The sequence below is a fragment of the Eubalaena glacialis genome, chromosome 18, assembly GCF_028564815.1.
Source record: "Eubalaena glacialis isolate mEubGla1 chromosome 18, mEubGla1.1.hap2.+ XY, whole genome shotgun sequence".
NCBI lineage: Eukaryota > Metazoa > Chordata > Mammalia > Artiodactyla > Balaenidae > Eubalaena > Eubalaena glacialis.
The window spans coordinates 57,001,017-57,017,637 of NC_083733.1; the positions used below are offsets into that span (position 1 = coordinate 57,001,017).

At 57.5% G+C, this 16,621-nt stretch overlaps 1 protein-coding gene across 5 annotated transcripts in view; it reads right to left on the bottom strand.

Annotated features, from left to right (window-relative positions):
- Positions 1 to 352: 352 nt before the first annotated feature.
- The window catches only part of AKT2 (AKT serine/threonine kinase 2), a 34,646-nt gene continuing 18,377 nt past the window's right edge, over positions 353 to 16,621 (bottom strand). For 4 of the 5 annotated variants that reach the window (XM_061174336.1, XM_061174335.1, XM_061174334.1 and 1 more), the window contains exons 5-14: positions 9,983 to 10,136; positions 9,367 to 9,498; positions 7,747 to 7,812; positions 6,564 to 6,632; positions 5,634 to 5,756; positions 4,398 to 4,526; positions 3,967 to 4,181; positions 3,394 to 3,481; positions 3,181 to 3,283; positions 353 to 1,834 (exon numbers count right to left, since the gene is read on the bottom strand). In XM_061174336.1, the coding sequence (XP_061030319.1) occupies positions 1,650 to 1,834; positions 3,181 to 3,283; positions 3,394 to 3,481; positions 3,967 to 4,181; positions 4,398 to 4,526; positions 5,634 to 5,756; positions 6,564 to 6,632; positions 7,747 to 7,812; positions 9,367 to 9,498; positions 9,983 to 10,136 (1,264 nt within the window). In that variant the 3' untranslated portion in view covers positions 353 to 1,649. Of the gene's footprint in view, positions 2,061 to 3,180; positions 3,284 to 3,393; positions 3,482 to 3,966; positions 4,182 to 4,397; positions 4,527 to 5,633; positions 5,757 to 6,563; positions 6,633 to 7,746; positions 7,813 to 9,366; positions 9,499 to 9,982; positions 10,137 to 16,621 lie in introns of all 5 variants that reach the window. The other variant, XM_061174338.1, reaches the window with a different exon arrangement.

Genomic DNA, 16,621 nt, shown 5'->3' on the forward strand with positions numbered 1-16,621 from the left:
CCCCCTTCCAGGGCTCAAGGGCCACAGGAAATGAGTCCTCTCCCTCCCACGCCCACTCCAGGGCCCAGCAACACCTCGCACCCCTTCCACCCCCGTCTCTCCACGCCACCTCTTTTTGCCTAAGCAGCTTCCGAGGGACTGCAATGGTCTCAGTCCACTGTACCTCCCGCCCAGGCGCCTTCCCCCAACTCTTCGGCAGCTTCCCCCCCAGCGGCCCCCACCCTCCACCCTGAGCTTGAGCACACCTCACCCCCTCCTCGTGGCTCAACAGGCCCTGTGACCAGAAGGACGGGAGCAGGAGGCAGCTGATGCCCGGGGCCAGACTCTGGAAGCAAGGAAAGGCCCAGAGTGGTGGGCCCCAGGCTGAAATGAGTGTCTTTATTGCTTGTACCGTACAAACACGAGGGATGGGGACAGGCCGGTGGGGAGGAGGGAGAACTGTCAGGTGAACGACAAACACACACAGACAGGAAAAGTCAGAACCCACCCACCCAAACCAACCCCCCCCCCCCAGAATGTCTCTCTGTGACCTACCTACAGAAGGTGGGCTGGGGTGATCAAAAGCACAGAAACTAAATCCCAAACCCCAGAGATGCTGGGGGGAACGAGGCAGGGGGGACAGGGCAACAAGTGGACCTCAGGTGTGGCTCCCCTGCTAGGCTAGCACCCCTCCCCCTCGGGTTGAAATGCTTGAGCCAGGGGCGGGGCCCGAGCCCACACACCACGCACACTCGAGGCCGGTACTCGCTTGCCCTCGCACACACATACCCAACACACATGCACACACGCACACCCCACGTGCATCTGCATCCCAGATGCACAGGCACACCCACAGACACATACAGCCTGAGGCACGCACGTTGAGTGCCCAGAGCACTGACACGTTCACCTTAAGGCTGCAGAACGCGGGGCCCGGAGAGGGGGAAGGAGTGAGGTGGCCTGGAGCCTCCCTTCGCAGAGGCCCCTACCTCGGTTCGTACCAGACACCCAGCCCCACCCCCTCTTCGACCCAAGTCCACCGGGCCCAATACTGTCTCGGTGCGAGATGTGTAACAGCCGAGGCTGGCGCCCCTCCGCCCCAGGCAGAGAGAAGGGGGACATCCCGGCCCCCATCCTCAGGAGGAGCCGGGGCCAGGCCCGGGCTCCAGCAGGAGGTAAGGCCGGCTGAAGGAAGCCCTGGTAAGGCACGGGGCTGTTGGGTGGGGAAGTCAGCCCCCAAATGCTCCTCCTGCCTCATCCCCAGGGTCAGGAGAGCAGCTTAGGGGATGGGGGAAGACAGGGCCAGGAGGCAGCGCCCACCCCCTGGGCCCCGTCCCGGTTCCCCACAGGGTAGAGCAGGCCCCCTCCCCACGAGGGAGCCCTGAACCCCCAATCCTGCATGCGGCTTCCAAAGGCCCTCGCCTACTCCCGCACCCCCAATCCCTGGATATTATTGCTTTTCCGCCCCCATGGGAGAAGGGGGCTGGATTGCCCCACGCCAGGCCACTCCGAGCCTAACGACAGGGCAAGGAAGGCAGCACCAGGGCGCTGTCCACCGGGCGGCCCACCAGAAGGCAGCCTCTGACAGAAGCAGCAACCCAGAGGCAGGGCTGCCTGTGGGCGCCCCAGCCAGAAATTCAGGTAGGCCCCACGGCTCCATGCTTCACCCCTCACTGGGGCTTTATGTTGATTAAAAACCGGCATCTCTCCAACTGCCCAAAGGCCTGGTCCTGGGGCAGGCAGTGGAGAGTCTCCCAAATCCTGGTCTGGGCACAAAGGTGAGGGCAGGACAGGATCCTGTAGGCAGGGCCACTAGGACCGCTGAGGTGAGTTTGGCAGAGGGCTGAAGAAAAAACTGGAAATGGGGGTCAGGAGGTGAGGGATGGGGACACAAACAAAAAAGGCAAAATAAAAAGTTTTTAAAAAAGCCCCCCGGTGGCGATGGCAGCCGCGCGTGCGTCCCGTGGCGGCGGCGGCGGCGGGCAGCGCTGCTCGCTCCGCTCACTCTCGGATGCTGGCCGAATAGGAGAACTGGGGGAAGTGGGTCCGCTGGTCCAGTTCGAGTGAGCCCAGGCTGTCATCTGCGGGGTCGGTGGAGGTGGATTGGGGAGAACCGGCCTGCAGAGGGCCCAGGCACCCCACCCAGCCCCAGGAAGGGCTGCAGCCAGACCACAGTGCAAGCCCCAGCTGGCGCGCTGTCCCCGAGAACGAGAACGGGGACCACCGGACCGAGGCTCAGGGGCTTCCTCGCAGACCCAGCCTCTCAGCCACAGCTCCACCCCAGGCCAGAGCCCTGGCCCACGGGCCCCACAGCCTGCTCACTCAGCCTCCCGAGCTCCCCCCAGCTCCTCTGCCCCAGGCCACACCGGGGTCCAGCCCAGACCTCTGTGGCCCAGCCCCTGCCCTGGGCACCACTCATACCCCCAACAATCCTCCCCTCCACATGCAGCCGAGGAGGGGGTACTTGCTAAAGCCCTGATGTAACCCTTCCCTCCCCTGCCCAAGACCCTTCCATGGCTCCCCGTGCAACACGTCCGTACTCCTCCAGTGGCCCCCAAGATCCTCCTGCTCTGGCCCTGATGCCCTCGCCCTTCCCCCATCTATTCTGACCTCTGTAGTGCTCCCATTTCTGGGAGTCCCACATGCCACTCCTTCTGCCAAGAGCAAGTCTCAGCTGCCATGTCTCCTTCTCCAGGAAGCCATGACTCACAGGCCAAGTCAGGCATTTCCTCTGAGCTTCTCCAGACCCTGTACTTCTAATACCACAGGCCTGATCACTCTGGGCTGTCAGCCCACCTGGACTCTGAGCTCCCTGAGGGCAGGGCCCAGGCCTGTCTCATCACTGCTGTGTCTCCAGCACTGGGCAGGTGACAGTAAGAACTCAAACAGCTACAGAATCACCAAACCCATCCAGCCCCAAACACCTGAGCAACTTGGGAGACAACTGTGGGCACTGATGACTCCTCAAGTGTCTCCTGCCCAGACCTCTCCCCCGAGTGCTGCGGCCAATGGCTCCTGGTGACCCTCACCAGGTCCACCAGTGGGCCAACGGCGAAAGCCCTGGCGAACATACTGCAGGGTAAAATGCCCAGACACGGAGGGGGACCTGTGAGCTTCCTCCTGGAGAACTGGGCCAAGAGCAGACCCCACCCCTCCACCGCCCAGCCAGGCCCACGGGGAGAGGGGGCCTCAGACACTCACAGCGGTCCGGGGGTGTGATTGTGATGGACTGGGCGGTGAACTCGTCGTCAAAGTACCTTGTGTCAACCTCAGATGTGACCTGAGGTTTGAAGGGTGGCAGGAGCTGTGGAGGAGACGAGTCCAGGCTCAGGTGCCTGAGAAACGGAGGCCTCAGCCAAGGTTGCCCAGGAGCGGCCGGGCTCCTGCGGGCAGCAGGCAGGCAGTGGTGCTCACCTTCTTCTGTACCACGTCCTGCCAGTTGATACTGAGGAAGAACCTGTGCTCCATGACCTCCTTGGCATCACTGGGCCCCCCGCCGAGCCTGGGCAGAGACGGCCATCAGCACCCGCCTCCCGGGGCAGCCAGGGCCTGGGAGACGGGCTGTCGGTGCAGGCCTGGACCTGCGACGTGCAGGCCCTGAACAACCTTTAATGATTCTGTCCCGCCACAGACCACCACCTCACAGAGGAGGAATCCGAGGCTCAGGGAGGGAGCTCCTGTGCCCAGGGTCACATCCTGCGAGCTGAGAGGGTGGGCTTGGCAGACGGCCGCTTCACATCCTGGCTCTGCCACCCTAGGCTGGGTACAGGGCCACCCTGTTCCTCAGTGTCCCCATGAAACAAGGCAGGGAGGCCAGAGGGCTAAGGACAGGCCTAGCCAAGGGAGCGCTCCCTAAGTGCCAGCTGTGGGGATGATCCACACACACCAAGCATCCCACCGGCGAGGGCACCTGTGGACGCTGCCCCCTCCAGGCCGAGGGACGTGGCAGGTGACACTGGGCTGGGCGGGGCAGACGCCAGCCCTCACCTCTGCTTGGGGTCCTTCTTAAGCAGCCCAGCAAGCAGGGACTTGGCCTCAGGGCTGAGCGTGCGCGGGAAGCGGATCTCCTCCATGAGGATGAGCTCGAAGAGGCGCTCGTGGTCCTGGTTGTAGAAGGGCAGGCGGCCGCACATCATCTCGTACGTGACCACGCCCAGCCCCCACCAGTCCACCGCCCGGCCGTAGTCGTTGTCCTCCAGCACCTGAGCGGGGAGGCGCAATAAGGTGCCCGGCCCACGCCCCCGGGGCCGAGGCGCTGGGAGGGGCCCAAGGGGGACACGGCCCTGCCCGGGGCTGGGAGGGCCACCGAAAGAATTGGAGCCCTGCCCTCAGAGGGCCTGGGCGGGGGAAGCACACAGGGCTGAGGGCCCCCTCCTCCCTTGGCCTCACACGCCCCTGGGCCCTCCGGCCCCAGATACCTCGGGCGCCAGGTATTCAGGGGTCCCACAGAAGGTTTTCATGGTGGCCCCGTCACTGATGCCCTCTTTGCACAGGCCGAAGTCAGTGATCTTGATGTGGCCATCTTTGTCCAGCATGAGGTTTTCCAGCTGTTGGAAAAGCCAATGTGTCAGGGACACAACGTATCTCAGGGTTTCCTGCCACCCCTGAAACTCCACACACCCCTGCCCTTCCCTGGAGGAGGCTGTGGCCTGGGGTAGTGGCAGCTGTGCCAGGGGCTCCAGGCGGGACCAGAGGTCACACCCCAGCACAGGGTTAGGCCCTCCGAGGCTCAGGGGGAAGCCAGACCCGGCACCTCCCCAGCGCCCACTGCCCCCAGGGAGCTGGTAAAAAGCAGGGCAGGGAGAGACAGGAGCCAGGTCCTGCCCAAACTGCTTCCCCCGCTGCAGGCTGCGGCTGTCACACTTTGGACGTAAGGAACACTATCTTTCTTCTCTTTTTTCCTAAACTTAACACAAATGGGCACTTTAGAGGGCCTCTGTGTAACCTCCGCCAGGTCAATAAAGAACACCACCGCCCCTCAGAAGCCCCCACGTGCCCCTTCCCTGTTATTAGCCACCACCTCCTCCAACACAGAAAGAACTTTACTTCTCTGCTTTTTAAAAATTTTTTCCACCTATATACACACTGTAAACGATACAGATTCACCTCATCTGTTCTGGCTTTGCCCTCAGCCTTAGCCCGTGAGACCCGCCCAGGCTATCGTGTGTGGCTGTAGTTTGTCCTCTTGAACTGCTGTGCAGAGTTCCACTGCAGAGTTCCATGGATACACCTCCATGTCTTTCACCCGCTTTCCGACAACGGACACTCGGGTTGCTTCCAGTCTGGGGTCAGTGTACACAGTGCTGCTAGGAGCGTGTGCGTCCATGTTGAGATGGACACAGGCACCTGTTCCCGCGCATGCGCCTAGGCAGAATGACTGTCTCACAGGGGACACGTGTGTCTGGCGTTGGTGGGCTCGGCCGGGCCATCTTCTAAAGCGCTTGGACCAACCGACACCCTCTGGCTGCACAGCAGGAAGCCTGGAAGGGCCCCACGCAGGGCCACCTGCTGTGGAACCACCACCTTGGGCCTGGGTGGGAGGCTCAGCTCCGAGAAGGACAAGACAGACAGACCCTCCATGGAGGCGGACGCTCAGCAGACGGGCAGAAGGCCGGTGCGCGGCCTGCGCAGCCAGGAGGCAACGGCGCGCTCACCTTGATGTCCCGGTACACCACGTCCCGCGAGTGCAGGTACTCCAGGGCTGACACGATCTCCGCGCCATAGAAGCGGGCCCGCTCCTCCGTGAAGACGCGTTCCCGGGACAGGTGGAAGAACAGCTGCCAGCAGAGGAGGCAGGGGAGGTGAGACCCCGGCCCAGAGGAGGGGAGGAGGGGACCGTGTGCGGCCCCGGCACCCAGCCCAGTGACGAGGTGACGCCTGCCCCACGAACCGGCAAGTGACGGCAGGAAAGCCCAAGTGAGGGGCGGTGAGTAGAGAAGAACTCACGTGAGCCAAAAAAAAAAAAAAGAAAAGAAAAGAGAAAGAAAAAAAGAGCAAGGGATAAAGAGTGAAGGACAGACACCAGGCGCTGAGTGCCGAGTGCAGAGTAAGGCGGGAGGCAGGAGGGGGCAGGCGAACGAGGAGCGACAGCCAGGAAGCAGAGGACCATGACTCAGGAGCAAGTGACAAGCTGTGAGACCAAATGGGAGAGATGAAGCCAGTGAGTGACCCCTGCGTGCAGAGAGAAGGGTGTGAGGGACGAGCAGCGGGTGACGGGTGAGCGACGGCAAGTGGCTGAGTGCTCTCATCAGGAGACCGCACTGACAGCAGAGGAGTGGGGGTTCTGACCCGCAGACGCTTTCTCCGCGGCCTTTAAGAACGTCCTTGTAGCGCTGCTGGCCAACCACCCACACAGTCCTCTGCACGGCTTTCTGGACCTCAGTTTGCATCCTGCCTACCAACTCACTAGCTGTGGGAACTTGGACAAGTCACTTAACTGCTCTGAGCCTGTTTCCCCTCCTGCATGACAGAAATGGTGATGCCTGCCTCAAGGGGAGGGGGGCGGATGGAACAAGATGACACCCACTAAGTCTCCCTCTGCCCCCCACACCCAGAAAGGCAGCCTGGGGGCAGCCGCAGCTCACCTCGCCACCGTTGGCGTACTCCATCACGAAGCACAGGCGGTCGTGGGTCTGGAAGGCGTACTTCAGCGCCTGTGGGGAAGGAAGGCGGGATAGGAGGTGGGAAGAAGGAGGGCTCTCCGCTCGGCCCTGGGAGGCAGGGGCGCTGCTGATTCTGCACATACACCCCCCCACCCTGGCTCAGGCCGTGGGAATCAGGCGGCCAGGGTTCAGATCTCAGCTCCACCTTTTGTGGCGTATGAGTGAGCTCATGCCCTGACAGCAGGGAAAGGGCTACTGTGCTCAACGATCCTGTCTTCTGCCTTCAACTAGGCCTCCAAGAGGCACAGCCAGGGGAGAAACTATGTTCTGAGCAACCAGAGCTGTTTCACATCTCTCCTCCTCCCATGTTACAGTCAAATGGGTTAAACCTACACACACACACACACACACACACACGAGGTTTGCTGGCTGGGAGTTGGCAATGGCTTGGGAGCCAACCCCCAAAACAGGCTGGACAAGCGATCTGCCAACAAACAAGTAGTTCTCAAACTGCGTTCTAAGGAGCCCTACAGAGAGTTCCTAAGAGGACCCTTAGGTGACCCCCTGCTCACAACAACTCTACTGCTCCCTGTCTTCTACACTGAAGAACCTCGTAAGATTTCATTTGAACAAGTGCTTTGGCTCAGTAGGACACCTGGCCAGCAAGTGAGCTACAGAAACAACCCATAAGCCATCTTCAACCTGGTCCATTCAACTGATGGCTGCTGGCCTTGATGGAGACTGTAGCCAAAGAGATGTCTGCTCAGCCTAAGTTGATAGGCAGCACAATAATAATACATCTGCTCCTAGGATTACCTCTTAAAACATAAAAAAATAACGTTCCCACTCCGACCAGCTGGACAAAGCGCCTCTAACCCATAAAGACAGCAGCCATGCTCTCCTGGGGCCATCTTATAACCTGGTATCATCAATCGGCTGAGGTGCTGACATGAAGGCACCATCTACGAAGAAGCTGCCACCCCTGGTGTCTTGATTCAGGCTGCCCGGAGAGCCCACAACACTGTGCCCCAGCCATCTGGCCAACACCAAGTCTGTTCTTCATAGTGGTAGGGGTCAGGCTCTTTCCCTGAGCTCTGTCCTAGGGGGCCGGCCCGGAGGCCCCACAGGCAGGCGAGGCCCTGCCTGGAACAAGAGTGCTACTCACAGTGAGGAACGGGTGCCTGGTGTTCTGGAGGACCCGGCTCTCGGTGACCGTGTGGGCGACTTCGTCCTGCAGACAGAGGCTGGGTGAGGGGCTGGAGGGCACCACCATGTCGGCCACCCCCACCTCGCCCCACTTGAGAGATGGGGGAGCAACATCTTGGTGATATCCAGTTCCATTCCTAGTCAATACACAGACAGAACGGCAGGAGCAGAACGCTTCCATTCACAAGCCCTGATGAAACTCCAGGCCCCGGCAAGCACACTCCGTGGCTCGCTCTCAGAACCATAAGGCGAGAAGCTGACGGTGACTTCACAAGGGAGGATCCGGCTATCACCACCTGAACCCACGGTCAATTCTGACATCCTTGGTGGGGGGGCGAGCAGACATTTTGAGACCCTTAAGGTGATGCCACAGGCCACGGGAATCACCACCTATAAATGTTCTTGAAGGACCTGGATCTAATCAGGACTCTAGGCTGTGAGCAGCGGTTCTCCACGTGTGGTCCCCACACTGGCAGCATCAGCGTCGCCTGGGAACTTGGAAAAATGCAAATTATCGGGCCCCCTCCTCGGACCCATGAATCAGAAACTCAGGGGGCGGGCCCAGCACAGCGTCACAGGCCCTCCCCTCCCAGGACTCTAACATGGGCTTGAGTTTGGTATCTGAGTGCACGGCAGTAGCCCAGGGAGCTGCAGTGCCCAGACACTGGCTCTCCACTGGGCGAGTCTGTCTCCAGGAGATAATGTAATAACATCAGTAGTAATGTCAAAGAACATTTTTGACTGTCACAACTCGGGGGTGGAGGGGTGCCCTGGTAGAGGCCAGGGGTGCTGCTACATGTCCCACAGTGCACAAGACTGCCCCACAGCAGAGCATGGTCTGGTCCAAATGTCAGTGCTGAGGCTGAGAAAGCCTGCCGTGGACCGATGACACCAGGGATTGTTAATTCTGTTGGATATGATCACAGTACCATGATTATAGTCTTTAAAATCATCATCTGTTAAAAATACACATCTAAGTAGGTATGGCTGAAAATCTGTGATGTCTAGGACATGCCTTAAAGTACTCCAGAACAAAAAACGAGCAGGGCAAAGGTAATGAAACAAGACTGGCCAAATGTTAGTTAATGTTGAAGCTGATGACTGCTAAATGGGAGTCCATTATATTTATTTTTCTTTAAAAAATTTTATGTATGTTAGGAATTTCCTATTTTAAAAACTTTAAATAAGGAAAAAAAGGAATAGAACTCCATTCCTGGCCCAGCCTCCTCCTGAGACACCCTGAGCCAAGCCCCACCCTTGTGGCCTCCCCACAGGCCCTCTGCTGCCACAGGGGCTTCCTTCAGGCCTGACAGCACCTGCTGGGTGAGGCCCCAGTCACACTCCCCCCACCCTCCTTCCTGGTGCCCAGAGGGTGGGGGACTCAGCAGGCAGGGCCCCACTCTCTGGGCCTCAGGCTCCCCTTCTCCGGGGACTCACAGGACTGAGCAATGGGTCTGGGTTGGGGGACACAGCAGCAGACCCGGGAAGCGTCCCGCCCAGCGCGTGCTCCTGACCACCGTCGGGCTCCGAACTGTGTCCCCCACAGCAGCCAGCCTGCAGCAGCCCTGGGAGGGCCCACCTTAGCGATGATAACCTCCTTCCGCAGGATCTTCATGGCGTAGTAGCGGCCGCTGGCCTTCTCCCGCACCAGGATGACTTTGCCAAAGGTGCCCTTGCCCAGGAGCTTGAGATAGTCGAAGTCATTCATGGTCTGCCCGGGATGGGGAGAGAGTCGGACAGTCAGTGTTTGGCACGTGGCCCATGGGAAGAAATTTTAACAAAGAAAAGGGAAAAATCAAAGGACACTGTTGCCAAAATGCTCAGGCAGGAGCAGGAAGGGAGGCTGCGGGCAGCAACTGTTTGTTCTGAAGTGGCCTTCAGACCAAGGCTCTCCCACCATTCGGCTGTCCCAGGGACGGGGCCCTGGGAGGCTGAGCCTAGGGTTCTGACGTGGGGGTAGACGGGTCTTCACGACCCCCCGGGATAAGGCTGCCCCTCACCCTGTGGGCCCAGAGCAGCACCGGGGCATCTACAACCTGAAATCATCCAGTCTACAGGGCAGTCAGGAAGTGTCCTGGCTGGGCCCGTGCTCTCGGTATGGAAATCAAGGGCGGCAGGGCCAGGGTTGAGAGGAAGAGGGGTGCTCACAGACTGGTAGGCCCCAACGGCTGGCCACCTGCCTTCCCAGCACTTACCACCTTGGCCCGCGCCTTGCTAACTGCCACTTCCATCTCCTCGGCTGCAGAGGAGTCGCTGGGGGAGCCACACTTGTAGTCCATGGGATCCTCCCCCGGGCCCCGCTGCTTGAGGCTGTTGGCAACCATCTGGATGGCCTGCATCCACTCCTCCCTGTGCGGGGACACATCCAGGGAGCTGAGAGTCCTGGGGCGCCTGTGCCTCGGGGCAGGAAAGGCCGAGCCCCACGCCCCACGATGGACGAGCAAATGGCCAAGCACCTTCGGGCATTTTGTTGAGATGTGTCTGACCTAGTGGAGCTGGAGGGACCAGACTGAAATCTGACAGACCCTCTGGCTGTGGTGGGCGGGACAGGGCAACAGCAGAACAAGGACAGAGACCATCTGTGTCCCAGAAGGGGCCGGACCTGAGGGCCACCTGAAGTCAGGCAGCAATTACGTGACTAGAGGGGAGACTGCCTTTCTTCACAGCCCCTTGAAAATAAGCCGCCACCCTGAACCTTGAACGAGAGAGAGACAGTGCTCCTCTGAGTCCCTCAGAACGAATGACAAGCTCATGTGCACAAGTGACCAGTGTTTTGCAAAAGAGAATCAAGGGCAGAAGGAGGCATTCATTAGCCAAAAAAGCTGGAGATCTTCAAGGCAAGAGCTGACCGACATGACTCCCTGGAGGTGCCCGTCTGCTGCGAGGACAGGTCAGGGACCATCCTGGTGGGGCAGGGATGGGGGAGAGAAGGTGGCGGACACGGAAGCAGGTCCCAGCAGAAGGCAGACGGGTTTAAGAACAATACGCTAGTTCTGTCACTCATGATGTAGAACTTGTTGGGAAAGAATTTTCTTTTGATACTTGCAAAAGTTCTTTCTGTAGAGAGGGAAAATGCATCTAGGAGAAGTAAGTAAGAAAGACCACACACCAAAAAGAAAAAAATATGAAGCTGCTGAACGATACTAAATTGTCCACACCTCCCCATTATTTTGGACCCACCACACAATTTTAGGTGGCTGAGCCCAGTATTTGTTGAACCCCCTATGGATTTTGCTTATGTCTACAAAAGCCACGTGCACAGTTCTGGCTGAGCTCCGTGCCTCGCTGAGCAAAGCAGCAACCAAGCCGATGGGTCCCAGTTCACACCTAGAAGCTCCGCCTGTCCAAGTGGCGTCACTCACGAGATCACGCTTCCCAAGACAGATGCATGTGTACCATGCGCACAAATACCAGGTGCTGGCACGCCAGCCCTCCCCAAGCCTGAGCAGAGTCTGAGGGCCCCACAAGCCACATATGTCCACACCCCCGCACGAGGCCAGGGATTTGGTCTGTTCATACACGGTGTGAGCCAGCACCCCGGCGGGTACTTGGTAAGTATCTGGGGAATGACTGGCAACCCAAATCCCGAGCAGCCCCAACCCCAGCGCACACCCAGGCACAGCAGCGCGAGCCTCTTCCCTCCTTGACCCACTGCCTCAGGTTGGCATTTCTCAACGCGTCTTACCCGTGCCCTCTTTGGAACAAATAACAGTACAAATCCCTATCCTTACATTAATATTCCTGTTTTTTAAAAAAATAGGGGTGGGGGAGCATATCCCATGGCTTTATCTGATCATAACTGTCCTCTTAGAAATTTTAAAATGTTGACTTTGGGTATATGACCGTGGACAGAAAAAAAGAAATTCACCGATCTCCTAAGACGTGCTGAATATACTAAAAAGAAAAAAATACGTACATACTTCACATATAGAGATCTCGAGGGACTGTCACATAAAAAAAGCAACTTGCAGACCAAGATATGTAGTGTGCTATCATCTTTGTTTGTAAGGGAGAACGCAGTCCATCAACAGGACCTGAATGAACGAAAGACTGGAGCTTCCACACCGCGGGAGGGAGCACCGGAAGCAGCTCTGTGGGGCCTCTCTGGGCAGCAGAGCTGGGGCTCAAACAGCAACTCTGCCACCTGGGCAAGCCCAGGCCTCCCAGCTCGCCCCCTCCTTGGTACACTGGGGGCACTGAGACGCTAGCGAGCTGCTGTGTGCAAAGCCTGCACCCAGAGAAAGTGCTTGACTCAAGGACAGGGCTAAAGACACTGGTGAGACCTGGACCCATCCCATCTGGAGCCAGAACCCACGGAGATGCAGGAGGCTGGTCGGGGGTAACTCTCCCGCTGCCCGACAAGCCCCCGATCCTGTTCCAACTGGACCGAGGTGGCAAGGTTGCAGCACTCAGAATTTCAGAGAAAAAGCAAGGGCCTCCGTCCAGGATACTCCTCAAGGGTTTGCAACATGGTGTCTGGGGCAGAGGGGAGCTCCTACCCAGGGCCGGGGCTAACGTGCCTTCCACCCCTCAAAGGAGAGCCCCCAGGGGAAAGAGCCTCCTGCCCCGAGGGACACGCAGAGAAAAATAATGCACATCACCGCATTCCATGCTCCCCAAGGGGGCTGGAGGGGGAGGGGCCATGCTTCTGATGAGGAAACTGAGGCGCATGGAGGTGGAGTCACCTGCGGAGGTCACAAGGCTACGAGGCAGCGGAGTTGAGCCCCGTGCCTGGGCTCCCCCCGGCCCCGGCACCACACTGCCCACCCTGATGAGCTGCAGCTTCCTCCCAGACCAGGCCCACCAGGCCCCGGAGGATCAAGCAGGGCAAACTCGCGGGAAGGCTCAGGGAATAAGGGCCACCGTGCCGAGGAGCCCAGAAGCGGGTGAAGGAAAGCCGCCTGTCGGGAGTCCTGCCCCTTCCCGGAGGCAACACCGGGCAGGCCACTTGACCTTCCGGTGCCTCAGTGGGCTGACACGTGGAGCGGGGACCAGAGGGTCGTGTGAGGGAGCACACGATACAAAGCGCTCAGGACAGTGCCAGGCACAGAGTAAACACCTCAAAGGGTTATGAGAATTCACCCAGCCAGCCTGCAAATCCCTCCCGAGTGTCTTCTACGTGCCAGGCCTTGTTCTGGGTGCTGAGGGTGCAGCAGGGAACAAGCCCCATTGGAGCTCCAGGCCTAAGGGAGAAGACAAGTATGTCAAGGCTCCAAGGCAGGGGCTGGAGAGGAAGCCCCTTCTCAGAGGGTGGTCAGGGAAGGCCGCTTTGAGGAGGTGGCATGTAAGCCAGGATCTGGAAGACGCCCCTGGAATGTGGGACATCCCCAGTGCCAAGAACAGGGACTTAGCTGTGAAATAAATGAAATGGAGGGAAGGAGGTAGGCCTGCGAAGTGCCAAGAGGGAAAAGAATACAGGCAGAGTGACCAGCGTGGCCAAGGGCCCGAGGAGGGAGCCTGGGGTGTCTGTGGAAGGCACAGCAGGTGCCAGCATGTCTGGAGCCAACAGAGAGAGAGGAATGGAAGGGATGAGGGTAGGAGGGAGGACCGGCCACACCCAGCTCCATGAGCCACTGTGTGAGGGATTTACGTCTTGATCCTTAACATCACAGGAAGTCCTGGAAGGGTTTATCAGGGGGGTGACAGGATCTGATGTCGGCTGTAAGTAGGCGGCAGCTGCGTGGGGTACGGACTGGGAGTCGAGACAGGAAGCACGAGGAGGCCACGGCAGGACCGAGGCGGAAGGAGCCGGGGGCACAGGAGACGGAGGAGAAAAAGGCACCAACAAGCGCGATTCCACGGGGCGCCCAGGCCAGGCGCATCCACATCCATGTCCTCTTCGTTCCTCACGACAGCCAGGGAACTGAGCCCCACTGAGGAAGTGGCACAGTGGCTGGTCTGACTCCAGACCCTGGGCCCCAGCCCTGGGCTACCCTGCTGAGCAGAACGAACTGCACCCTGGAGGGAAGCTCGGTGAACTGGGGGTGGCCGAGCTGTCCTTAGTGCACAGGCCTGTCCTCGTCACAGCCTCAGAAATAACAGCTGACTGCTGGTCTAATGGCAGAGGGGGACCTCTCTCCCTAACAAGGGCCCTCCTCTGAACCAGAGGGGTGTTCACAGCTGGAGGGCATCTGGGGTCTCCCTCTGTTCAGACACTCTCAGATGGGCTGACTTGGCTGACCCAGGTCCAGCCCTGCCTGGTAGGGAAAACCCAGGCCCTTCAGAGCTTCTTCTTTCTTTTATTCTGTAACTCTCTGTGCCTCAGCTTCACCATCATTATGCCTCTTTAGCAGGTGAGGAACTCCCTCCTAGAAATGTTGTGAGAATAAATGAGTTAATACATGTAAAGACGTTAGAGTAAGGTCTGGCTCAACAGAGCGTTAGTTCTAATTATTCTTTTATTCATTCAACAAACGTTTACTGAACACCTAGTTATATTCCCGGCACAAATAAATAAACAGGAAATGTCAGGAATTCCCTGGTGGTCCAGTGGCTAGGACTCCGCGCTTCTACTGCAGGCCCCTGCAGGGCACGGGCTCGATCCCTGGTTGGGGAACTAGGATCCCGCAAGCTGTACTGCATGGCCGAAAAAAAAAGAAGAAAAAAGAAAATGTCACACCAGGTAGGATAGATGCTATGAAGAAAAATAAAGCAGGGTAAAGGTAACAGTCATGGAAGGCAGAGCAGGACACTCTGAGAAGGTGGCATTTGAGCAGAGACCTCACAAAGTTAGAAAGAGAACTGTAATGATATCTGGGGGAAGAGGATTCTAAGCAAAGGAAACAGCAAGTGCAAAGGTCCTGAGGTAGGAAGTGTGCTTGGCATGTTTAAGGAACAGCATGGAGACCAGGGTGGCTGAAGTTGACGGAATTGGTGGTAGCAAATGATTCTGGAGAGGAGGCCAGATCATGTAGGACTCTGTAGAATAGAGCATCGACTTTGGAGTTTACTCCAAGTGGAACTAAAAGCCACTAAGAGTTCTAAACAGAGAAATTACAAGATAAGATTTACATTAAAAAGATCACACTAATGTGATGCACTATTAAGTATACCTGCCAAGACCAAGGGTCTGCAAACTTCTCCTGGAAAGGGCCAAATAATAAATATTTTAGGCCTTGCAGATCACACTGTCACAGCTCGGTCACTACTCAATTCTGCCACAGGACAGCAAAAACAGTCATAGATAATTGGTAAATAAATGGGTGTGGTATGTTCCAATAAAACTTTACTTATAAAAATAGGAGGCCAGGGACTTCCCTGGTGGCACAGTGGTTAAGAATCTGCCTGCCAATGCAGGGGACATGGGTTCGAGACCTGGTCCGGGAAGATCCCACATGCCGTGGAGCAACTAAGCCCGTGTGCCACAACTACCGAGCCTGCGCTCTAAAGCCCGCGAGCCACAACTCCTGAGCCCACGTGCCACAACTACTGAAGCCCGCGCACCTAGAGCCCATGCTCCACAACAAGAGAAGCCACCGCAATGAGAAGCCCACACACCGCAATGAAGAGTAGCCCCCGCTCGCCACAACTAGAGAAAGCCCGTGCACAGCAACAAAGACCCAATGCAGCCAAAAATAAATAAATTAATTAATTGAAAAAAAAAAAAAAAAAAAGAGGCCAGGTCATAGTTTGCCAACCTTGCTTCAGACCTTATTTCTGGTTTACAGGAAATACAGGCACGGAGGAACAAAGAAAACAGTGCCAAAAAGCAAAAATAAGACACATCCAGAGTATGGGACATCCTACAAGACAACTAGTCTGGCTTGTCAAAAAAAAAGTAATGTCATGGTCGGGGAAGAAAGACAAAGAGACAACATGTACCTTGGTTTTTCAAATCCTGGTCTGGAAAACAACATTTTGAGGACAACTGGGGAAATTCAACTACGGCACAGATCTAGAGAGGATGTTAGTAAATACATATTATCAATGATCGTCTCAGGTATGATAAGGGCACCAGGATTCTGTAGAAGAAAGTCCTTATTCTTAGGAGATGCCTGCTGATGTATTAAGGAGAAACGTGTCACAAAGTACGAACAGAAGTTCAAGATGCAGCATAAAACACAGCCAGATGAGGCAAACATGGCAGATGTTGAATTGCTGAACCTAGGTGCAGGGTATCTAGCTGCTCATTTACGATACTGTTCTTTCAACTGTTCTGTCCACCTGAAACAACAAGGTGGGGCAGGGAGTAGGGGAATCACTCTAGGTGCCCTGGGGAGAGCCGACTGGGGGAGGAAGCGAGCAGGCCGCTGCAGCACCCAGGCAACCACCAGTCACCAGCGTGGCCCCTGTCGGTCCTCACCCCGGCCCCCACCCCTCCCCAGGCTCAGGCCCGGGCAGGGCAGTGAGGAGAGCCATGAGCAGAGCAGCCTCCCTCTTCTGGGTTTCTGGCTCACACCTTCCCTGGGGTTAAGGTCAGCAATCTGGGGTTTGGTCTCAGAGCAATCCTATCAGATTTCTTTCCAGTGGCAGTGGCAGGTACGAAGAGAAGGAGGAAGCTGGGGGCTCTCTAGCCCGCACAGTCTTAGTGAAGGGATTCTTCCCCACGCCAAAGAGCACGGCATCTTCCTATAATGGAAACTACAGCAGGTCTCTTGCCTACTAAAACGTTTTGCCAGCTCCCCACTGCTCCTTCTCCAGGCTTGCGAAGTGTGTGCCAGGTACTGCTGAGTCAAGGGCTTCCTGTTTATCATCCCCCTGAATCTTTTAGCAACCCTGTGACAAACCCCAATTGATTCACTGCTTGCCAAGCCCTGTGGGGACCTCCATCTGGAGTCCAGGCGCCAGCTGAGCTTGCCAGCTTCAAGGCCTCCGCTTCCCCTCTTCCAAGACCC